The sequence below is a fragment of the Trachurus trachurus genome (assembly GCF_905171665.1).
Source record: "Trachurus trachurus genome assembly, chromosome: 14".
NCBI lineage: Eukaryota > Metazoa > Chordata > Actinopteri > Carangiformes > Carangidae > Trachurus > Trachurus trachurus.
Genome location: NC_139903.1, coordinates 25,614,288 through 25,639,504, shown reverse-complemented (window position 1 = coordinate 25,639,504; position 25,217 = coordinate 25,614,288). Strand labels below are relative to the sequence as shown.

The 25,217-nt window shown below is 43.9% G+C and overlaps 1 protein-coding gene across 2 annotated transcripts; it reads left to right on the top strand.

Annotated features, from left to right (window-relative positions):
• The first annotated feature begins 1,015 nt into the window (after positions 1-1,015).
• On the top strand, positions 1,016-23,684 carry ssh2b (slingshot protein phosphatase 2b). Of its 2 annotated transcripts, XM_083986111.1 has the most exons (15): positions 1,016-1,231; positions 6,902-6,945; positions 15,020-15,132; positions 15,257-15,321; positions 15,782-15,903; positions 15,994-16,059; positions 16,173-16,238; positions 16,421-16,615; positions 16,804-16,897; positions 17,088-17,216; positions 17,525-17,571; positions 17,731-17,877; positions 18,067-18,267; positions 18,770-19,823; positions 20,711-23,684. In XM_083986111.1, exons 1-15 carry the CDS (start codon positions 1,169-1,171, stop codon positions 22,034-22,036), a joined length of 3,732 nt encoding a protein of 1,243 aa, XP_083842237.1. In that variant the 5' UTR covers positions 1,016-1,168; the 3' UTR covers positions 22,037-23,684. The 2 variants fall into 2 exon arrangements, with proteins under 2 accessions (XP_083842237.1, XP_083842236.1); XM_083986110.1 differs by lacking the exons at positions 1,016-1,231; positions 6,902-6,945 and adding an exon at positions 12,328-12,756.
• The last annotated feature ends 1,533 nt before the right edge of the window (positions 23,685-25,217 follow it).

Sequence of the window (25,217 nt, the reverse complement as noted above, 5' to 3'; positions counted from 1 at the left end):
TGACCTGTGCCCTGAAGAGAAGTGTGGCAGTGTAGGCTCAGGCAGGCAGGAAGGCAGGCAGAAGTCATGAGATGAGACATCATTATTTTACATTGCTGTGACCACTTCATTGCAGCTCGTGGACTAGGCATACAGTATACAGAAGATCAGAAGACTGAGAGTTTATAGAAGGACTGATTTCGCTTTTTATTTTCTGAAATTCAACCTTATATTGGAGTTTGCAGGTTTAGACTAACCCTCTTAAACCAATACATGAGAGTATAATCACACCAACACATTTCGTTTTTTTCATATTTTGCTTAGAACTGACACCTTTCAGAGTTGGTGCAGAGATGGTGCATTAATTCATGTGGCTCGGTTTCAACTTTCAACTGTTTTTTTGTTTGTTTTGTTTTTACTTGATGGATTTGGAAACAATGATTTGAACTGGCTTTTGGTGTTTTAGTTGTGGAAACTGACTCATTACAAAGTCCCCAACCTTCTTGCAGACAGACCCAAGAAGTGGTTGGGTTAGGTTACTGTTTGTGGATCTTTTTTTTGTGTGTGTGTGTGTGATAATTTTGAATCCTTTTTGTGGTTGTTGTGTCTTTCTTTTTGGTCACTTTGGCCCTCTCCGTGGTTCTTCTGTTGTCCCTTGATTTAGCTTCGCCACATTTCCTGTTTCTACTACATCTTGTTTTGGCTTCCTCTAGTGATTTTGAACTTTATGTAGGCCTACTCCCCCAACTTTATATAGCCTATATATTTTATTACATACTCAGGTTAGGTTATTTATTTTATAACTTTTTAGCCTACCCTTTCCTGAAATTTCTAGCTGGTAATAAAGATAACACTTCATCAATCATAATAACATCATTCATTATCACACAGTATGGGGCGGCTTATTGTCTGACTGACAACAGTCACCACTCACAGCTGCTTTGTTTGTGTCCGGCACTCACACGGTTAATCGGGATTGACAAGCTAAGGGCAGTTGCGCATGCGCATGTGGCGCTGACAGAGGAAACAGCCGGGGAGTAGTCAAATAGTCTACGATCAGAGAGAAAGAGAGAGGGGAAACGAGAGCACACATACAGCCCGGGTTCAGCTGGGTTTTTTCTCCCTCTGAACAATTATGCTCGTCTCGTCGGTGTCGCTTTCTTTCAGGTGTCCGCTTCCCAGTCGCTGAATGGCGCTGGTTACCGTGCAGCGTTCACCGACCCCCAGCACCAGCTCCAGCCCCTGCGTTTCGGTAAGAGCCGCCTTTCTTGGACCCTCCTCATCTATCGTTACCACCGCCACACACTAACCCGAATCTCTGTGCTGTCGAAAGCGAACTGCGGCTTCATTTCCGCTGTCTTTTTTTATCGGCTGCTGACTGTCATAAAGTGCCTTGCCTTTGTGCTCCTGCGCATGCGTGAAATATAGCTGCTCATCATTTTTCAGTTATAATAGTATCGGAGCGGCTGCTAAGTCAACCTGCTTCAAAGTGTTCCGCTCGGCTGTAAAGACGTTAACGACGGGTAGCAACCGTCGTTAAGGTGCTCAGAACACTCTCCGTGTCTGTGTTTATGGAAGTGTAAACGTTCATACGACTCCTGTATTCCCCCTGTTCAAAGGTCCAGCAGCGCTTTACACTGTCGACAAACTACACGTTAATCTGCTGCGACTTGAAAACTGTTTCATATTTGTTCCTGTGACAGAAAATAACAGCTCTCCAATAGTTAACATAGCAGAATTGTAACCGAAAGAGTAGTTTCAACCAACAAAAATGCATGCACTTCCGCTCACAATGAGTGCCTTGTGACACGCATGAATGCAGGTATTAGCTCTTGCACTATTGTTATGTGCTGTCTTGGTTTGTAAACAAGGTTGTGGACGTGTCTTTCTGTGTGTAGGTCGTTTCTTGTCTGCATGCTTCTTTACCTGTCTGTCTCTCTCGCCCTGTCTCTATATCACTGTGTGCATGTGCTACTCCAGTTGTGGGAACACGAATCTGTTAACACACTGTCATCCAATGGGACTATAGCAATACCCCTATACTGCAGGAAACGAGTGACTTTGTTTAAGGTCATGGCAGAGTAGAGCTGAGTAGTGGGCCAAAAATATTACCTTAGTGTTTTTTTTTGTTTGTTTTTTTTACTTGTAAAAAAAAAAAAAAAAAAAAATTGATAACAATCATTACATGCATTTCATGAGGGAGGAAACGCATATAATATTTTTTTTGTTAGTTTTTAAAATGTGAAGTTCCAGGGTTATTCTCAATAAAGCAAATAAAGGTTTGTTATCAATAACTGATATTATGCATAACCAACACAGTTACAGTGACAATGCTTTTGGATCAACATCATCCCAAAAGAGATCAACATTATACTAGTACTACACATATTGACTCTTGTTCAGTTGTATTTCCATATGCACAAAGTTTACTTATTGATTTACTATCATATGGGCTAATGACTAAAATGGCAGACATGGCTGCACGGCTAGGATTTGAAACCTAAATTGAGCCAAGTGTCTGTCCCAATACTCAGCAGGATGGTGGCTTTCCAAATGTAAAGGTTGGTTACATTCCTGTCTTTGACTGCAAAGGTCACCTGCCTAGTGTTGCCTAGTAGTAGCCTATTTCTTATTAGTATTTACCTAGTATTTCTTACCATTTTCAAATCACTGATGTTGATTTCTACTCCCCACAATTTCCTCATCTCGTGTGGAGCTCTGACTCCCCTCATGGATGCCTATTTATTACATTTCCAACTTTTTTTTTTTTAAAGTATTTTTTGGGCTTGTTGCCTTTATTTGGTAGGATAGTTGAGAGAGACAGGAAATGAGGAGGCTGAGAGAGGGGGAATGACATGCAGCAAGTGGCCGCCCAATGCGGGATTTGAACCAGAGAAGACTGCAGCGAGGACTGTAGCCTCTGCATATGGGGCGCCTGCTCAACCCACTGCGCCCATATTTCCAAATATATATTTTTTCGACACATTGGCTGAATAAGTTATCGCTGTAGCCTGAAAGGGAGAAGATTGACCAAATTGCAGAACGGATATTATTTATTAAATGTTTACTGTCGTTGCTGTGCAAACGTTGTTGTGCCCTATATCACTGAATGTCTACTGAACAAGGCAGGCGTGTCCCCATGCAAAGCAAAGGAGTCAGTGGTTTTCCTGTTGCTATATCTTTCTTTGCGCTCGTCTTGTTTCTACAGAGGCAGGGATCTCTACAGTACTAACAGCAAGAAAGTGAGGAAGTGACATACACCACATGTTTACACTCTGTTTCCCATTCAGCTGTCCGTCTCTGTCTGGTTCACACAGCGTCATACGTTTCCTGTGTGAGTTGCAGTATGATTTGTACGTCTAAGCGTCTTCAAAGGGGCAGACAGTGCTGCTGATGATAGAGCTGTTGTTTACTGACTGTTTTCCTGCCCGTTGCACAAATAAAAGTAAAATCAAGTTTGTCACCAGGCTGTACCCTACAAGTTGGGGTATTTATTTCATCATATTGATGCGAAATGAAAGATGCGTATATAAAGATAACAGCAAAATTTATTAAAGGGGCAACGGGGAGTTTCGGAAAGTGTTTTCACACTACATTTCCCATGAGCCGCCGGGGAAATTCTTGGACCGGAGCGGACCAAGACGGAGCAAAAGCGAAAGTATTTGCAAAGAATGTTTTCATTAATCAAGAACGAAAGTTGGAGGTTCGAAGACGATCAGATACCTTCATAGTTCCGACCATAAACGATGCCAACTAGCGATCCGGCTGTGCTATTCCCATGACCCGCCGGGCAGCGTCCGGGAAACTAGGGAATACTGGGCGAGTCGACCACTAAATAATAATATCAAAATAACTATAAAGACAAAACGATATATTTATTGAAAATGGACCCGTTAACAAGTATGGGTAACGTAGATTCATCCACATTAATATGAGACTCTTTTATAACCAAAAGCAAACTCCTCGGGGTCTCTTTAATGGTTTGGCAAATGCATATCACTTTAAAATATGCATTGGCATACTTTATTGTGTAGCTCAGTTGTAGAATCTCAGTTTTGGCGATGGAAGGCTGTTTGGATCTTGCTCTCTGGATCCACTGCTAGATTTGAAGTTGTGTGTGTGAATTTTTTTCTTCTTCTATTCCCGGAATGCATCCCAAATCACAAGCTGCACTCAAGTTATTTATTTTTTACCAAGAATGTCAGTCACGTTGAAGTATTGTGGCCTTAATAACGACCCTGTCCTTCACACCCTTTTTATATTCTCTAGAGTAAAACAGGTTCTGTGGGTATAATAATCACTGTCTTACCATGTAATTTCTTCTGCTTGTCATCCAGAACGGCTCAAAAATATATATGTAACAACAATAGTTAGATTGGAACAGTGACGGATCATTGGCAAGAAGAGCTCGGGCCACGGCAGCTCAGTGTGTACCTCCCAGTTTGCATCCCATGAATGATGATGGGTGTTGGAGATGTGACAGTGAGCCAGGAAGTCTTTCATCACAACAGGAGCGTGAGCTGTAAAAGTAGAGGAGGAAGATATGCATATGTGTAATTTACTAAGGTGAGGCAGGCAGGGGGTGGTGAAGGATGTGAGGCATTTTCTTGTGGAAATATGCTTTCAAGTTGCAACCCGCACACACATATACACACACAACAACGATAACGCATTGCACAGACGCATGTCTGGTTTCCTGTCTTGCAGTCATGTGATGCGTGTGTGTGTGTTTGTGGAGTCTCATATAAAGTTTTGCATGAGATGTCTGCCGGCTGTTTTTTTTTTTTTCCTACTGTATTTACTTGACCCTGATGTTGAACCCATCCGGACTCATTGGTTTGTGTGTTTGAAATGAAAACACTCATACTCTGCTACACACACTTGGACATATTTATTTAGCTTTCAGGGGGAGAACCCGGTCAGTCTAGTGCAGCCCCAGCTCGTCTCCAGTCCTGCAGAACCCTGTCCAGCCTGGACATTTCCATAAGCTTTGGAAAAAGTCCTCTCACATTTTCGTGTATGCAAAACTTGTGCGTGTTTCCCATCTAAACAAAGGTTGGGTACTATTTCGCAAAGTAGGACACATCAACATGCAGAACAACAACTGAAAGTTTGACTCACAAGATGAATTTAACAAATGTCACTCTGTAGTTTCACTTATTCAGCAGGCTCTTCAAACTAACGCTTCTTTTCAAAGTGACAGACCCATTGATGTTATTGTTGCTTCATAGAAAAATCTGAATAAATGATAATAATCCGGTGCAATACACTGAAAATAGACTTCTTGACCTCAAAAGACCTTCCAAACACACAACATTTGGTAGTAAGGAGTTTGCAAATAGACTCAGTTTACATTGGTTCTAGCATCACATCATTTACATGAGATGTTCAACAGTCCTCAGGATCTGATTTAAATATTCCTTGAGCCAGAGAATCCACAATGAGCGCCTGCTTTGGATACTGTGGGTGAGGCGGGGTGAGGATGTCCCATTGCATAATATATTACATTGAGCTGAATCTACAAAAGTGTCACAAGACCAGCAGCCAAGTCTGGAATCCAGACCCTCGGCCAGAAAAAGACTAGGTTTTTACTACTCTATATTTACACTGGAGATGAAATACACACACTATACTGCAGTTCACAAAATTTGCATCGACTGTATCGAGCTTTGTTGTGCTTTCGGAGAAAAGAAAAATGTTTTCATCCATATCACTTCGCCTCAGTCAGTGCACACACTGAACAGGCCTGGATGAGTTCATCTTGTCTGCGCTCGGCGCGGCCTTTCATCAACCTGTAATCCATTTCTTCCCTTTATGAAGCTGTTAATGGCTTTGTAATGTTGTTAAGGCTAGTTAAGCCTACATACAGTGTAAACAAGATAAGTACCGCTGTTACAAGATAAGTGCCAGGTGTTTATCTTCCACCTAATCCTTGGCTTCCCATTCAGCGACGTGTGATATTCCATAATCCATCTCTTCTTCATGGACTTCAACTTTCCTTTTTTTTGCATGTGTGTGTGAATATGTTATTCTGTGACTGGCCACACCTTAAAAACAGACTGAGGTCATTTTCCTGGAGAGTGTGTAAATTGAGTTGAAGCTGGACCCTGCTGCTCCGCGCTCAGGCAGCACTGAATACCCAGTTGGATGCTTCTAGCTCTGTAACTGTATATTTGTGAATGTGAGTGACAGTGTGTGTGCGTGAGACTGAGATAATATTGAAATAGACAAGATACCCTTTGTTTTACCCAATAAAGGACATTGTCAGTTAATCCCCTAACACTTTCTCTCACTGCTTATTTTGTTTGAAGCTAGCCTTACTGTAGCAGATTAAACCTAAAGTAATAGCCCTTTTAAAAAAAATAAAAAATCCTATTGCATCATAAAAATTGTGCTTCTAATCATATTTCTCATTAGGTAAGTCATCAACCTGATCAAAATTACAGTTTGAACTATATCCTACCAGAGCAAACAAAACAAGCTGAAAAGAGAGCTGTATTTTAACGTAGTCACTTTGAGATGGAAATAGAGTGCTACATGAATTAGTGATCATACAAATAAATTCAAATGCAAATTTCTCCTGATTTATTTGCAGCAGCTAATGATTACTTCCACATCCAGTTACTGTGCTCATTCTTCTAATTTGATTAACTTGTGAGCAGTGTGGTGTTTTGTCCAACCAACCACCCAAAACATGTTCCAGAAACAAAGGCGGCAAATTCCCCTCATTTGATGAGCGTTCAATTAATGATCAATCGGCTGCAGATGATTTCTTTTGAAGCACCTAATTGATTAACCCACTTATTGTTGCAGCAATTATTGTAATACACTAACATCCATCTCATGCAGTGTCTCCGCCTGTCTCCATGTCTGCATGTTGACCTTTTATCTAATGTGATTCTCTCTCGTGTTCTCTCTCCAGGAGTCCGGCAGCGGGGAGGATGACCGCCGCTCTCAGCCCAGGAGGTGAGATATCGACCCGCATGGTGCAGGATCACCTGTAAAGTTGTTGTTGTCTTTTCCCTGCATTCATACACGTGAAATGTTAATTGGTTGGAAACAGGAAACAGACTCTACCTGAGGCACCACTTGATGATTAACCCTCACATGTGTTGGAACCTGCAGGAGTTTTTTTTTCTGTCACTGTTGTGACCTGACATAGAAGTTACTGTGGTATTGTAGCGTCACCGTCCTGTGCCGTCCCTTGTCGCCTCGGGCATTTTAACCGGAGTTGTGGATCTGGTTTATCCTGTTCTACTCAACCACATTTCCGACTGGTTATAGTCTGCCAGCGATCAGCGAGTTTATTTGCTCTAGATGCCTGTGATACCGAATGAACCTCAGATGCAGTAACACTCTCATTTTCCCCTTTTGTTTCATTCTGTCCTTATGATAACGTATGAAATCCAGAAATCCTCACATGTGTGAGGTGACCCAGCTGTGATTCGCCAGCTGTCCATTAGAGGGCGGAAGGCTCCCTGAGAGTCAGCTGTGTGGATGATATGTGGGTCACGGGAGCTGCAGTGCCGATCCAGGGGCTGATTGGTGGCCACTCCCGAAGTTAGAGTGCCTCTGTGTCTGGTCACTGGAGCTCTGTGCCATCCGACTGAGAGGCCTGTCTGTATTTGTGCAGCTGGGAGTGAAATCTATATTCACATAGCAGGGCTGTGTGTGTGTGTACACATGTGTGCGCAGAGATAGGATCAGACGTCATTTTGATTTACACTATTTTGTAATCTCATACTATTTTCAGTATCTTGTTTTTAAAATCCAAAGATAATTTAGCCATTGACCTTTAATGCTGTGCTCTCACACACCCATTGTGTGTGCATGGATACATGTAACATTTTCACTGAAGATACTTGATTGGAGTGCACGGTCTTACAGCCAGTTATGGAATATGTAACATCATGACCTTATTACTTGTAGGTACACGCCGTTTTTTAAAGGAACACACATGAATATCTCCAGGCCCTGGTGCAGAGCTGAGCCTCGTCAGCTGCAAACCTCTTCAAACTGCTTTTATACCAGTAGCTGCGTATCATACTGCGTTATGGAGGGCAGCAGATGCCGGGGAATATTATAACTTGTTTGCTTGTTAAACGCTAAGACTGCTTCATGTCTTGTTTATTGATTCATCTGTGTGCTGCCTGTCAGTCCCATAGCCTGTGGTTTCTAGTATAAAACGTGCTTTCAACGCATTACCATTGGCTATTATGGTTAGGATGAGTGATGTAACCAGATAGCCATTTATGGCTACAACAATTATACACAGCATCCACAGTGCAGCTGTTCATACTTGACTGTAGTTTCCACCACACTGTGAAGGAAATGGTTGATTTCATCTTTGTCCCTCACAATGATTAGGGAAAGTTGAATTGTTCAACAGTTTGTCTGGAGCCATTAGCGTCTTTATTATATGGAAGCCTTGCGAGACAAAATGCATTCTGTCTTATAAATATACAATTATTTTTAAGACTTTGTCTGACCTATAACCTGTAATAGTATTGATTTCATACATCAAACAGAAGAAATTATTTAATTTGAAATGGACAACAATACGTGTGTGTCTGCTGGGGATGTGCTACAGAAAGGTTATGATGTTAAATAGCACAAGGATCACTGTAATTAACATTGAACTCTCATACATTTTCATGTTGGTCTTAATGTTTCAGTTAAAGGGAAGTTCAGTGTGTTCAGCTTCTGCATTGTGTTATAAGTGAAACAGATTATCACTGGTTGGATTCAGTCAGATCAAAACCTACAGATGTGATCAGTTCCCTCAAAAGGCGTGGCCTAGTCAATAGTGTCAGCCCCCTCCCCTCTCCTCTTCTTACCTACATCGTTAGGTCACGAGGAGGAGAACAAGTACATTTTTCTGAAATGCAAACCTACAATGCCTCCCACCTTCCGCTATGATATCGTTCTGCTACCTCCACAAACTATGCAGTCAAGTGCTATTTAATTTGATGGGTAGTTTCTCTTCATTACAAATCCTATTTGATTGCAAACACTTGATCAGATATGTTTTACAGAGAGAGAAAAGATGGAAGCGCCAACAATGGAAAGAGGGAAAGACAATGCAATAGAAGCGAGCCTGCTCACTGAATCAGTCGGAGCAGGTTGTGTGTTTTCACACACCGTGGCTGACGTCCGCGTCGTGCAGTAGATGTGAGCAGCAGCAGCAGCAGCAGCAGCAGGGCTCGTCTCTGACACAGGTAGCAACATTCACTGCTCTTCAGTGATGCAGCGTCTCCCTCTGCGTAAGCAGGGCCCACTGCAGTCCTGCTGATTAACGTCACTGACATCAGCAGGATAGTGACGTCAGCGACAGCAGCGACGTCACTGGTCTCCCTACAAAAAAGGAAATCAGAGGGAGAAGAGTAATTCATTAGAATAATTCAATTGTGAGGCGTGTTTTTTTTTTTTTTGTCTGCATGTTTCTTTTTATTCAGGATTACCTATGTGCATCTGAGACTCTCTGATAGATCTTTTTATCTCACTCTTCTGTAATCTGGGATGGTACAGCAGCTTTAGTTAGTGTCTTCTCACGACAAGAGGGATCTGTGGTTCTACAAGTGCTCCACTTTTCCTCCACTGTGAAAAAATCACGCAGCTGCTAATTGACCTCAAAAAGGGTTTCTAAATTCCCTTAGTGTGACTATGTGTGTGTGAATGGCCCCGTACAAGTCAGTCCAGTTATTGACTGACGACCTGTGCTGTGTGTAACCTAACCTTGTTTCTTGTTTAAAGGGATAGTTCAACATTTTGGCCCATTGCCATAATCCCTATAGTCATAGGAGTATGTTAATTACCTTTATTTGTAGTTGCATGTTGTTTTGAGAGAGAGGCACAGAGACGCGGGACACAGAACTTTCAGTTTTCCCTAAATACACAATCCAACAACTCCAAAACGCTCTCATAGAGAAGTTGTGACCTGCACATTCACCACGCTATGAAATAATAATGTAACATTACGAAATGTTGTAACCGGAACTACATTCCAGACACGGTTGCTGGGTGGAGTGATTTCAAAAGCGCAAGTAGTTCCGAGTATTTGCTTAATGTGTCGTAACGTTACATACAAATACGTGATTATTTCATAGCGTGTTGAATGTGCAGGTCACAACTTCTCCACAAGAGCGTTTTGGAGTTGTTGAATTGTGTATTTAGGGAAAACTAAAAGATTTTTGGCAAATTTGCCAAAATGTTGAACTATCCCTTTAACACCTGCTTTAAGGGTTAAAGTTAGAATGAGGTTCAGGTTAGGGTTATGGAGTTAGTGAATACATTTTTATAGTGGGTGTCTTCATCGCAAGACTTGGTGCGTGGTTCAAATCAACAGGTAAAGGAGATCCTGACCAGCTGTGGGTGCACCGGTGTATTGTATATGTGATGTGATCCCTAAGGTGACTGTGTGTACGTATACATGGAGACATCAGAGCAACAGAGGAGTGTCCGGTGTCTGTCTGCATGTAACCACCACATGACGGCCTCTCCTGCCTGTCATTGGACACTGTGTGACTTTCAACAGGGAGAGAACAGCACCTGAGAGATGGCTCCACAAACACACATGTAAACACGTTGGTTGCTGAGAGTCCATGGGCCTTAGGACAGGATTGTGGCCCATGATACTTCCCTGCTAGACCAACAATACTTTTATAAAAGATACGATGAATATTTCTTTAGTGTATCAGACCAGATAGGGAAATGAAGGAGATTTTGGGGGGTTGATGTGGAAAGGGAAAAAAAACAGCCTTATATAAGAAAACAGATGAAGATGAAGCTGAGGTTTTCATTGGGTAAGCTGTTACCAGTCAGTGGAGGTGATGCAGCCTCATTAGTGTAAGCTTTATAAAGTTTATATGGTTGACAGTAGTGAATGTAGACAATATATTAAACCACCTGATAAAATAAAAAAACTCCTTCTTGTAAAAATGAGAATTCAAAACCTGTAACTTTATGGAACCATGCTACTGAATCCCCCCCCCCCCCCTCCTCGGGCTGCTTGAACAAAGAGGGACAAATCATACACCAAGTCTGAGCACACCTCTGTAAAGAAAAACACCACTGCAGTTGTTGTTTGTCCTGTGAATTTGTGAGTCAGGTGGTGGCCTCACATTTACCCTCAGTTTGTAATCCATCCCATAAATTGAAACCACGAGGAATCAACAAGCAGTGTAACCAAGTCTAAGGTCAAGTTTCTCCTCATGGGTCATCTGATGTCTCTTTTGATTTCTCAATCCTTTTTCCGTTGTTGTTGTAGTTGTTGTTGTTGTTGTTGTTTGTGCGTTGCTGGAAGCAGCAGTGCGTTGGGTGTCAGGTGTCACTGGCTCTGGTGTGAAGTTTACCTAACGGCTACAGTCCTAGAGTTGGTTACACAACTCTCCCGTCTCCCTTCCTCCAGCAGCAGGGTTCAGACTGTGTGCCACACTCTCAGTAGAGGATGTGCGTGTTTGTATGGGGAGTGAATGATGCCTTATCAGGATGAGCGTTGTCGTGGAAGCCAAATAAATGGGTTCTTGATGTTGTTTTATGAGAGGAAAGATAATTGTTTATAACCTAGACTGAATGATAACTGAGTGATAAACAACATGGTCTGCTGGGTGACTGCCATACTAAAATAGCTTTCCAGCTACTGTGACAGATGTTGTTATTAATGTGACTGATATGATCAACTACAGTTTTCTTAAGCAAAAAAGAGCTGCAACCAATCATTTTTATACAATTATTATTGGATAATTCGATTATATTACTACAAGTGCACACACATTTTCTTTATTTATTGATGTATAAAATGTAAGAAAACATAGGCTACTTGTCTAAGTAGCAATTATGACCAGAGAACATTTCATGACTGAGCTGGTCAGTCGGTCTGCTGGATAATCCCATTGTCCAAGAATTGAAATGACTTTAAATCGGCACAGTTCAGTTGCAAAAACATCAGGATACCACAAAATGTTAAAAATTATTATAATACTGTGACCCAAGTGTTGTGATGGGGGCCCCTGCTGATTCTCACTTCTGGCATCAGCAGAAGCTGACGTCAAAATATTACAAACAGCGTCATAGGGAATGATTCAGATCTGATTTCCTAGATTAGTTTAATGAACGTTTTCTGATGTGTTAATAACTTTTCACAGTTATGTAATTTTCATTTCAAAAATTGTGTTGTTAACCATGTGACCCCCCCACCCCCCCTCCGCCCTTTGCCCATGGCACCAATAATCCCTCATACAGCCCTGTACAGACGGCTGTGTTCCCCCATTGGACCGTGTGTTATCTCCGCCCCTTCAGCGGCAGGATTTACCGCATCCTGCTGCAGACCCTCACACACAGACACCGAGCAGATGTTGTGGCACCTGCGCTTCATCGGCATGTGTTGTTAAACATATCGCTGTATCTTCACGTCAGTACATTGTCAGGCTCTTTAAAAGACCTCGTTTTGCATCATGTTGACGGATAATTCACATAGACCCGCGATGTCCGTCGGTGTCCATTAAAAAGCTGAAGTAAAGTCAGACCAGAGCTTTCTGCCGTTTTTTACAAAAACTACGTGACCACTTCAGCACCGCGACAGACAGCGAAGCGACCGTCAGTAACTCCAGCGACACCGTCCGTGCTCTCCGTCCCCGCCACCGGAGCAGCGATGCCTCCCGGTGTTGTGACCGCGCCGCGGAGCTCGTCAGCCGGCTGCTTCTGCGTCTGCTGCGAGGGGAAGATGAGACCCTACTTCACCGAGAACTCCGTCATCTCTCGGGGGGAAATTTATCAGCTGTGAGTTTATGGAGCACAGTGTGTTCAGTCACAGCCTGAGGCTTCCTGTCTGTGTAACTGTGATTTACATCTCTAGGATAGTGTGATCCTATAGCCAACAGCTTTATTAATGAGATGTCTAATGTGGGCTGCTAGAATAATCTTAATGCAGTTTGTATCAGATTTGGACATTTTAATGACTGTAAGCTTTCTTGGAAAACCCCTTCACGTGCAGTCTTGGCACAGTTCATATGGCCTTTATCTCTGTCCATTAGGCTACTTGTGATCTGGTATAACAAAGGTATTTGGTTTTTCCAGGGTGACTCAATAGGAAGGATATGACAGCAGAGGTTTCCCTCCATTCGCTCCTTATGAAATGTCTGCCAGATGCCACACTCATCTGCTCACACGCTCCTCCACCCACCTTTTTATTTAATTCATTATTTTTCCTATTCTAGATGTGCGTGAATTGTGGCTGGGGTGGGTGGGGGCGCTCAGCAGAAAGGCACACAGTGTACCTGAGACAGACTGTTCACGAATCAAGACGAGCGACCAATCTTGACCGCCCTAATGTCTTCAGAGGGGAAAATACCGGGAGTGATGCTGGCTTTTATAGGCAATATATGTGTTTGATCAGCTCAGGCAGGACACGGTTTGTCTCCACTTGCCTGGTATTCACACTCCAGTAAGACATCTGTCTAGTGTTTGTGTGCATTTACACTTGGTGTAGGAGTGCAAACTCAGCTGTCTGCCCCTGTCCTCCCACAGAATATAGGGCAGAGGATCTTCTTCCAAAATGTCTTTTTATGTCTCTGAATGGTGTGTGGGTAGTAGGTGGTTTTCATAACGTCTGTCTACTTTAGTCATTTGCCAATGTTGCCAGTGTTTCTTGTGTGCAGTCCCTGTTGTTGGGCAGGAAGTCAAGCTTTTTCCCAAGGAGTTTTTGTGTGTATCATTGTCTGCAGTATGTTTTGAAAAATAATGGCAACAATGCATCACTGGTGAATCTGCATTCAGCCCACCCATCATTACTAAACACAATGAAGCTTCCACTGTAGTGTCAACTTAATCCCTTTGTGCAGTAATACTGTAGTTGTTTGTTATGATTTCAGACGTAATACAAAATACAGAGCATTGTTAAAATCAGGAATGCGTCGGGCTCCTTAAGTCTGTTATGTAACTCTATTGTTGAATGGCATCACCGAGGAGCTTAGCTTACTGTATGTTGCCAATTTCATGCCAGGTAGTGGTTCATTTTATCCTGTAAAGGACTGGAGCCAGATCGGTAAGAATTGGCTGCAGAGCGTAAACACTGAACGTAGGTCTGCTGGTCTGAGAGAGACAAACGTCCATGTGAAAAAGGAGAAGTGGTCCTCTGAGTGGACAACGTGTTCTTTCCCCTCTGTAACTCCATATGTCTCAGTCCGTTGTCCCTCCTGTCATTTTATGAACATGTCGGTTATTGGCTGTTATTGGAAGCAGCTGGTGTGTGCGTGTGTGTGTGTGTGTGTGTGTGTGTGTGTGTGTGTGTGTGTGTGTGTGTGTGTGTGTGTGTGTGTGTGTGTGTGTGTGTGTGTGTGTGTGTGTGTGTGTGTGTGTGTGTGTGTGTGTGTGTGTGTGTGTGTGTGTGTGTGTGTGTGTGTGTGTGTGTGTGTGTGTGTGTGTGTGTGTGTGTTGCAGACTGTACAGTCTGGAGCCTCCGGTTCATAAAGGCGCATCAGGCTTTCTGTTATGGTTGTGTATAAGATGTTTGTGCAAGATGTCGTGTGTGTATTTGCTGAGAAAACACGGGATGAAATCACCGTTATTGATATCCCCTCAACAAAGTCCCACGCACTCAGTGGTCACCAGATGTTTTCTCTTACACAGACAATTAGTTGAATCCACAATTTCTCAGAAAGAAGTGAAAATGTTCAGTTTCAGTTTGCTTATTTTAAAAGAAACGATAACGACTTAACTATCACGTACAATGGAGAGAAAAAAAAAAGAAAATCTGAGTATTTGAGAAGCAAACTATTGATGAGTAGAAGATTATATATCTGTCAGTCAACTAACTGGTTAATTATTTCAGTTCTACAACAGTACATCTGCATAAAAGCATCTTTTTGTTTGTTTTTTTAATTATTCGGATCCCCATTAACCATTGCTTCATTATAGGAGCAATGGCTATTCTTCCTGGGGTCCCAGCAGTCCCAGTTGTGTCTGGTTTAGCTTGAGCCTTTTTTTGTTGTTGCCATTTTTGGATGGTTATCACTCACTGTGTTTCTCCTCTCTGTGTGTCCAGCATCAGCGAGAGTTTCCTGACAGTTAAAGGAGCTGCTCTCTTCTTACCTCGAGGAAATGGCTCCTCCCCTTCGTCTGCATCTCGCTTTTCGCAGCTGCGCAGCAAACATGCAGGTGAGGTCCTGTCAGCTGTCAGATGTCTTACTGTATCAGCTGGGAGTCGATCATGTTGTATGTGTCGTTGCTTTTTTTTTTGACTCTAATCAAGTTGTGTTTTTTCTCCGTCATCTCATCCTAGGCGACATCCAGCAGCATCTACAAACTATGTTCACTCTGCTCAGACCAGAGGACAACATTAAACTGGTGGGTGCACGCGACAACACAAACACATGTGCAACTTAAAGGGATAGTGTACTATTTTTGGCATATTGGCCCATTGCCATAATCCCTATAGTTTTAGGGGTAGGTTTGTTACCTTGAATTGCCGGTGCAAGCTACTTTTAGAACGGCGCTAGCTGCTCAGAGCTACGGAGGCTAATGGGATTTCTTGGTTTCCCTCATCAAACTCATAAAATACACAATCCAACAACTCCAAAACGCTCTTGATGAGTTTGATGAGGGAAACCAAAAAATCCCATGAGCCTCCGTAGCGTCGCTCTGAGTAGCTCGCGGCTCTGCTCCACTATTCTGAAAATACCTTGCACTGATGATTAAACCTACTGCTAAAACTATAGGGATTATGGCAATGGACCAATTTCCAAAAATGTTGAACTATCCCTTTAAGTGTCAAGGTTGTGAACCAACATGATTTTTCCTGCTCCAGGCCGTTCGACTGGAAAGCGCCCACCCCACCATCACTCGCTACATGGTGGTGGTCTCAACCAATGGTCGCCAGGACACGGAGGAGAGTGTGGTGCTGGGAATGGATTTCAGTCCCGTAGATAGGTGAGACAGTAATAAACACATGTGCTTATATGCTTCTGTCTGTTTTGACACATGAAGTTCTAAGATGCCATTTTTTCCCCCCTCTCTCAGTTCATGTTCTGTCGGTTTGGTTTTGCCCTTGTGGAGCGACACGTTGATTCATCTGGACGGAGATGGGTAAGAACGCTTGTAACATCTCCCGCTACGATCACAGAGCAAACACTCATCAGTTTTGCTCAGATGGCTAACTGTCTGTTTTCCCTCTGTGCTCCCTTTCTTCTTGCTTCCAGGGGTTTCAGTGTGTCAACTGATAGCAGAGTACATGTGTTCAAGCCGGTCTCGGTGCAGGCCATGTGGTGAGTCATGCTGCACTAATCCGCACAATTTGCAGAAATGGATATCTTTAATTTTCCTTATATGGTTAGCAAGTGCTCATCTTGGTATCTAATATGTGTCATTTACTTAAAAGCCTGTTTATGTCATAGTTTCATACTCTCTCTCTCCTTTTATTTTCGTTCTCATTTTTCTACTCTCGCAGGTCGGCCCTCCAGTCACTCCATAAGGCGTGTGAGGTGGCTCGCTGTCACAACTACTTCCCAGGCAGCTTGTTCCTCACCTGGGTCAGCTACTATCAAAGCAGGGTGTGCTCTGACCAGGCGCGCATCAACGAGTGGAACGCCATGCAGGATGTGCAGTCCCATCGTGCCGACTCACCCGTCCTCTTCTCTGATGTGTAAATATCTTCCTCTTTCAGTCATTCTAGACAGATGGACATATGATTATTTATCATTTGTATTAATGCCTTGGATGCAAATACTGAAAGATTAAGCGTAGAAATTAAAATCGCTAACATTCTACATTTGCGTAATATCTCATGATTGGACCATTTCTTATATTTCATTGTCACTGTGTTTGTTTCAGACCCACAGAGAGAGAGCTGACAGAGCGTCAAATCAAAACCAGTTTGAGGGAAATCATGATGCAGAAAGACCTGGAGAATGTCACCTGCAAAGAGGTGGGTCAGATTCTCTAACGCAGTTTTTGCACCAAGCTGACTCCCCTCCCAAAGACTGATATTTTGAAAAAGAAAGACATGTTGGACTTCATTTTAGCCATCCATATTTAACTTAATATAAAATGTAATTCTTGCATTTTATGTTAAGATTCACTGTTTTTTAAGACTTTATGTGTTTGCTGCTTCGTAGATCCGAACAGAGCTGGAAATGCACATGACATGCAACCTGCGAGAGTTCAAGGAGTTCATCGACAATGAGATGATCGTGATTCTGGGCCAGATGGACAGTCCCACGGAGATCTTTGATCACGTCTTTTTGGTAGGTTGGCTCAGAACATCCCCAAGATCCGCTGGATGAACCGCTAGTGCATCTAGACCACACATTAATGAAGAAGAACACTCGAGTGTAGAAAGTGAACGGTTCATAATGATTTTTTTCGCAGTAAAATATCTGAACACTGGTTACACATGAGGCTGTCTCTGGTTCCCAATTTTAAGCTACTTTGCCCTTGTTTGATTCGGAGTGAACGGTGGATATCAGGCATGTCTTGCCACAGGATTTAAGCATTATGAAAAGCTCAGTGGAAGGCTCTGAACAAGTCTGAGGATTGCTTTTGTTTCCTACAGGGATCTGAGTGGAATGCATCCAATTTGGAGGAGCTGCAGAAGTGCGGGTAAGCAGGGGAACAAAAGCAACAAAGCCCACTGCACAGTACAGGCTGTGTTCAAGTCAAAGAAAACATGATAAGGCCCCAACAATCATTTTGTCAGAGTGAAATTCATCATGCAAAACATTAATAAGTCTGTCCTCGTCTTGTCTCACTGTGACCCAGGGTTCAGTACATCCTGAATGTAACGAGGGAGATCGACAACTTCTTCCCTGGTGTGTTTGAGTACCACAACATCCGTGTTTACGACGAGGAGGCCACAGACCTGCTCGCCTATTGGAATGACACCTACAAGTTTATATCCAGAGCCAAGTGAGTTTCAGATGACTCCATGCTTTCTGCTCTTTCTTCCTTCTTCTCATCTTGTAGGAGTAAATAATTCTTTCTATCTAAAGTCGTTTTTTCAAAGGACTTCTTGTGTCTCAGTCGGATCATCGGCTTTACAGAACAGATGACAATGATGGACTAATGTGTCTGCTTGATTGTTTCTGTCTTCACCAGGAAAGCTGGGTCTAAGTGCCTGGTGCACTGTAAAATGGGCATCAGTCGCTCCGCAGCCACAGTGATCGCGTACGCCATGAAGGAGTACGGCTGGGATTTGAAGAAAGCCTTCGATTACGTCAAGGAGCGCCGGGCCGTGACCAAACCTAACCCCTCATTCATGAGACAGCTGGAGGAGTACCAGGGCATTCTGCTGGCCAGGTATAAACACACACAAGTGTGTTTGTTTGGAGCTTTCTGAGTACGCACTGTTCGATGACGTCATAAAACCACCCAATAGGATGAAAAGGACACAGGCTCACACCACAGCAACTACTTTAAACTGTTTATGAAACAACAACTGTTTAGTTCCACATAAACAGCTTTTTTCCGACCAGTTGATGAACTGAAAAAAATTTGTAAATAACTTCCTACACTTAAACAGGTGTTTTATTTTCTGACGGGACTTCTTGAGGCAAGTAACGGCGCATTTTTTTTCGTCAATTACCGTTTTAACAGGGGAAACAGTAACTTTTTGATTACTCGTTACTGAAAATAGTAGCACCGTTGGTAACGCCGTTATTCCCATCACTGCTTATGAATATGTTCAAATACATGTCGCCGCCTTGGCATTAAAGGAGTGTATGTGCATGTTTACGTATCTGTGTTTGAGAGAATAGTTAGACTTTATTTTGATGTTCCTACATGTCAACTTCTCCTGCAGCAAGCAGCGGCACAACAAACTGTGGCGTTCTCACTCTGACAGCGACCTGTCTGAGCACCACGAGCCGCTGTCTAAATCCTACGCCCAGCCTCACAGCCTGGGCCGCTCAGACCCCCACAACCAGCCCAGCACCACGCCAGGGCCCTCTGTGAAAGAGCTGCTGGAATCACTGGGGACGTCCAGCAGCGCCGCCAAAGCAACACACTCCAGCAGCCAGCCCGACACCGGCACCCAGTCCAACCTGCTCAGCTTTTCCTCCCTCGACGGGGTGGCAGCTCTCAGCTCCGGCGCCGCCGGTGCCCGAAGGCCTGAGGCTCGTCCTCGTTCTGCCACGGCCCTGGACTCCCCTCGTCCTGAATCCACATCCGGCCCCACGTCTCCCTTGTCTCCTCCGCTTTCAAACGGCTTATGCGACGCTGAGGAGCAGCCCTCCTCGCCGCCTGTCTCCCAGCCGCGGGCAGCCACCGTGGTGCCCGAGCCTCAGAAGACGGACGTGGTGACTGTAGCACAGTCACAGAGTGTTTTGGTGGGCCAGCCTCACCCGCCTCCATCCCTCCACCACCTCCCCCTCTCTCCTGCTCCGTCCCCAACTCCAGTCTGCGTGGACGAGGTGATCAAACCGCACGTTCTGTCCTGTCCTCTGCCCGTGACCAAACCCATCCTGGTGTCGGTGTGCGATCACACGACAACACAGATGCCGAGCACGCTAACCGCCGGACCCCAGTGTCTGTCTGCATCAGTGCCTGTCAAGCTAACAGACTGCGACCAACAGATGTGTGGCTCGTCTTTGGACGGCTTAGCGGCCCGCCCCGCCTCCACCGGCGATCTGATCAGCTATCACAGTGCCATTCCCCATGACAATGAGGTGTTGTTCGGCAGCAGCGCGGATCACATTAACTTCTTCAGTGCCAGGGAGAAGTTCAAGGGAATGAGTCAGGACGGTAAAGCTCAGTGTGCTGCGGTGCAACAGCTGCCCCAGCTGAAGAGTTGTGCCAAGGAGCAGCCGCAGGAGGTCTCCACCTGTGAGGGGAAGGACGAGGACGAGAAAAAGAAGGTGAGGCCTGTGGTAAAACTTTCTAAAACTACTGCACATTTATTTCCATTGCAGACCCCAAAATAATGATGTAAGTTCTGGGCTACATAAGCTTTTGTCAGACAATATCTCTGGCTTGGTGCTCTATGATACTCTATGATGTTTAAAGGGATAGTTCAACATTTTGGCAAATTGGCCAATTTCTATAATTCCTATAGTCTTAGGTTTGTTACTTTTAATTGGGTAATGGGATTTCTTGGTTTCCCTCATCATCTCAAAACAACTCTGTCTCATAATGTTCCGTTATTATGTCATAACGTGGGGAATGTGCAGGTCACAACCTGTCCACGAGAGTGTTTTGGAGTTGTTGGATTGTGTATTTGATGAGTTTGATGAGGGAAACCAAGAAATCCCATTATCCTCTGTAGCGTAGCTCTGAGCAGCTTGCGGCTCTGCTCCGCCGTTCTAAAAATAGCTTGCACCGACAATTAAAGGTAACAAACCTACTGCTATGACTATAGGGATTATGACAATGGGCCAGTTTGCCAAAATGTTGAACTATCCCTTTAAACCTGGATTCTTCAATGGAGATAAGTGTGCAGATGCTATGGTCTTTTATTTTCAAGGTTGTGATTATGTAAGATGCTCGTGCAATTTAATAAAGAGAGAGAAAATACTGCTTAAACACAATTTTATAAAATGTGGAGTTAGTATTTGGCCCGCCCCAGTTGTTAACTTCAGCTGTGGGATGTCAGAGTGCAGGGGCTCCACCTGGTGGTGCAAAGGTCGAATGCTCTGCATTAGCTTTACTTTGTCTCCTGAGCCTGATAGTGTAGTTGTACCAACACTTTTATTTTTGCGATTTTTAACAGAACTATCTTTTCTATCACATGTGCTTCTCTTTGCAGGAAATGACTGTCCCTGTGCAGGTCACAGGACTGAATCCCACAGTGCATGAACAGAATTCACCTCTCAGCCAATCAGAGCCTCAGGGCCTTCAAGACCAGGAAGTGAAGATGTCCAGGCAGGAAGTAGAGAACGGAGATGTTTCATCACACGAGGAAGCCGAGAATGTAAAGGAGGAAGTGAAAAACACAGAAGAGGAGGAGGCGGCTCTCGCTCGTCTCTATAGCGACTGGACCAGGGGGTCCGTGCGGCGCGTCACGCGACAACTCGAGCAAAGAATGAAACAGGAGCACGAGACTCTGTCGGTCTACTCATCGTCTCCGCCCCTCTCCAGTAGCAGCTCCTGCTCTCAGCGGCGTTCGCCCGGTGTCCATCCTGTGACGGCGTCTCAGTCACAGGTATCGGCAGAAGGAAGAACTGCGCAGGAGGAGGAGGAGGAGGAGGAGGAGGACGGGAAGTTGGAACCGGTTCAGATGGAGAGCGGTGATGCAGCTGAGGTGGGGGCGCGAGGAAGCGATGACGGAAGCACAAAGGGACACAAACTCCAGCCTGCTGATAACAGATTGCTCTCTACCTCTTCTTTCCACCACTTCACCCACTCCCCCTTCGCCTCCGTCAACTTCCTGTGTCTGGAGGGCGTGACGGAGCTCGAGTCGGGCACAGACTGGGACTGTGTCGCAGAGGGACCCCACGATGACATCATCATGAGGGAGACGTGGGAGACGTTGTGCGAGCTGGGCGCCTTCCTGCAGCAGGTGAGCGCAGGAGGAGCCTGCAAGACCAGATGCAGGGACCAGGTTTTCAGCCTGAGCGGCGGAACGGCACAGAAGCGAGGCGGCAGCATCCAGAAGAGGGTCAGGGAGGTGGAGGCCCGCATCCGGCAGGCGGGGCTGACCCCTCCGTCGCTGATGAAGCGCTCGGCCTCTCTGGCCAAGCTGGGCTGCCTGGAGCTGCTCGCCAACGACCTGAGCGAGTGGGAGCTCAGCCGTTCCTCCGCGCCCCTGCCCTCGGCGCAACCCCCGGCCCACGCCGTCAGCGACGAGTCCAAGAAGCAGCGGGTCCACGATTCTCCCGCCACAGCCGCCCAGCACCCAGAAGTCCAAGGGGTCGGTGCGGAGAGGCTTTCCGAAGCCGGAGAAACCTCGCTAGAAATCTCTCCACCACCGAATCAGAGGCAGCAGACGGGAAAAGTCACTAACCTCAGCCAAGATTCCCTCCATCTAGCGGGGGGGCCGACGCTCATGGCAGCGAGGCAACAATATGGGAGGACTCACCCCCTGAGGCGGCTTAAGAAAAGAACTGTCAGTAACCTTTACCACACCATGTAACCCTCACTCCGTGTGTGCGAGAGTGTGTGTGTGTGTGAGTGACTGAGAGTGAGAGAGAGACAGGGATAATGTGCACCTGTGAGAAGAGGAGATTAAGCGCATTTGGTGGATTTATTCAGCAAAACACACCAATGCCTTTTGCCTTAAAGGATATGTTAAGTAGTTTCTGTATGTTTTTTTTTTGTTTTTCCCCACAGATCCGCCAAGAGCCTGCGTGAAATCTGTGATTCGAGATGTTTTTTCTCAGACCAAGAGCAGTGACGGGGCTATGAAGGTTCTGTTTTAACTGAAGTAGAAACTGAAGGAAATTGGAAGAAGTCGTTCAAAACCATCCTAATGTAAATGGGTAACTTCTAATGTCAATGAGCCTGAGCCTGCACACACTCAAGTCGTCACATCGTTGCTGGTTCCTGCATCATCAACTTGAAATTTACTTGATCGCCGTAGGTTGACTGAACGGTCCGACCTGATGTTATAGGTGGAATGTAGCCTGTCTATCTCCTCCTCCTCCTCCTCCTCCTCTTCCTCCTCGTGCTGTCTCATGTCTCACAGTTGTGCTGAGTAGCGACCAAGAGAATGATACAGCTGTGCTTCTGGTACAATCTGACGGTAAATGAATCTGCCCTTCATCAGCTCAGCACTCAAACCTCTCAAACCTTCAAAATTGATCATTTAAGATAAAACGTAGACTCACTTGGCAAGAAAGAAAAAAAAAAAAACACAACACAAAGTCAGTTCTTATGTCTTGACACTGATTTGTATGCATTGGACGCAAAAGCTCAGGTTGAAGCACAGACGCCACAGATGAGTGTTTTTAACCCCCACTCCCCCAAAGAAAAGGTGCGTCCAGTAGCTGGTGATAGTCGCACAACGGTTTAGTGAAACAAATTTCAGAGAAGAGGCATGCTGTTTTTAATTTTCTGTTTTGTTTTTGACTCCACAATACCTCAGTACGTCTGAACCAAATCTGACCTGCACAAACGTCAGGCTCTGGATTCCTGGAATGTCCGTCTCAATCAGAAACAAGTTCATTTCCACTACCTGATAAACTGAAGTAAACTCGTCTCTCTCACATCCTCTCACGGTTCTGATGCTCAGACTAGATGTTTTTTTTTCCATATGTGTGTATTACTGTGTGGGAGAAAGGTTAGGTTAGGGGAGTGGGTCAACTGCTATGTTCTCTTTGGGATGTAAAGGTCTATATTGTTAGTGTTGACAATTTAGGAAGTGTACATGTTTTTATATCTGCTTTGTGTCCCTGTGTGAGTGCGACTGTGTAGCACAACTTTACCATGTGGGTGTGTACATCCTTTTTTTTTTTTTTTTTTTAATTATTATTATTATTGAACATTATCTCTTTTTGTACACTTTGTAGGAGTGTGCCTGTGACTGGCAAATGAAGCTTCTCTGCAGTCTATCAGAAACGTCTGTACAGAGGAGTCCGTCATACATGCACTTTACTCCCTTGTTGATTTTAAATGTGGCTTAATTTTAAGTTTTTAAATGTGTGTTTGCTACTTCTGGGGAGCATGCTTAGGTCGTAGAAGCTGTTGGGTGTGTGTGTGTTGTCAAAAACCCTTTTTTTCTTTATTTTAAACTATCAGTGTAAATATTCTTTTATATCATGTGCTTCAACTGTGACCATTAAACAATGGAAATTATTTAATAGTCGGCTTTGCTGTGGGTCTGTTACAGTAACATAGATCATGTCACTGAACTTTCCAAAACTGGCTTAATTCAAAGATATCCTACAGTTTTTAACATTTTAATTTTTTTTTTTTCTTGTTAGGAATAATTGTTGATATTTTATAGCCGAAACAGAGAATTTATCTAAAGTCTCTGACCATTAACATCCTCTGTGAAGTGAAATTCATAAAAGCAGTGAATCCTCAAATTTGTCTCACTATAGACCAGATAATATTTGTAATCTTTTCATATTTGTGACTCATAGTCAGTTATTCATATTGGGATAATCAGCTATATTCTATCTATTTCATCTTATACAACATACAGCAGTGGGATGGTCTTTAGTTGTGTGTGGAGAGTATTTCCCTCATCGCTTGGAAATCTGTATGCTGTATTCACTTGGATGATGTTTAATGCTCAGTTTAACAGCCTTTAAACGCTACCAAAGAAGAGAAGAAAATCCGTCCAGTTACTGATGTTCATCCACAGAACATACTATTGACGAGGAGAAAGTAGTTTTTGTGCAAACTATTGTAGTGTAAAACGGCTACAAAACCCTACAGCTTGTAAAACCCCCACAGCTGTAGGTAAGCCTACAGTATTTTTACTTGTGCGAATTGATAGATCTTAAGTATCTCCAAAAACACAAGAAATGGCAGCAGAGTAGCTGAGTAAAACTGTTCACTGTACCCTAAAGTTTGTATAACACGTCCGTGGAAACATCTTAAACTACATAGTGCTGTTAGAGTTGAGAAATGTACAAACATCTGCACAGCCTTCACTGTGAAGATGATACTAGTGTGTGAGCTGCAATATAATAATAATATTAATTAATAATATTTACTGACACTGAAAACACTGACTGGAAGCCAGTGGAGAGAGCAGTGAGTATGTCATCATTAATAACGTTGTTTACCACTATAAGCATTGAGTTAAATACAGCAGTCATGTCACAATGTCACTCATCTGATTTGTCATATTTCCTCTCTTTATCCTGGTCATAGAGGATCCAAAAAAACTGTATTATATGCATTGAGGTGAAGAGCCCCCATGGTATAAAGCTGGCTATAATAAACAACCCATTAATATGATAAGCACATTGTGTAGCTGTCTGTGGCTAGAAACTAGTGCAGGTGAAATTATGATGTAATGGAATCTTTCCTTATGTAATAAATAAATAAATGATAAATTAACTCTACTTAAAATAGAGTAGTGATATAGAATTAATGGTAGTTTCAAGTGAATGTTAAAGGGTGTTTAGTGGTAACAGTAATGTCACCTGTTGTAGATGCCACAAATGTTTTCATGCACAAACGCCCTGCTCCCTGCAGACCAGATGTTCACTCCATCTCCAGGTGTGTAAGCTTCTCTCTCATTTAAAATCTGCTCTGATCAACGCGTTGTACCTTTAAATTAAAAAAAAAAAAAGAGGAGCTCTCAGTTTCCTCGCCGAGCACCTGACTGCAGCGTTGGAGCTGGGTTCACCTGGGTGCGT

Coding starts and splice junctions, on each gene's coding strand:
- ssh2b (XM_083986110.1), top strand. CDS start 12,629: ATGCCTCCCGGTGTTGTGACCGCGCCGCGGAGCTCGTCAGCCGGCTGC. Junction 15,322..15,781: donor CAGAGGACAACATTAAACTG/GTGGGTGCACGC, acceptor TTCCTGCTCCAG/GCCGTTCGACTGGAAAGCGC. Junction 17,878..18,066: donor AAGTTTATATCCAGAGCCAA/GTGAGTTTCAGA, acceptor TGTCTTCACCAG/GAAAGCTGGGTCTAAGTGCC.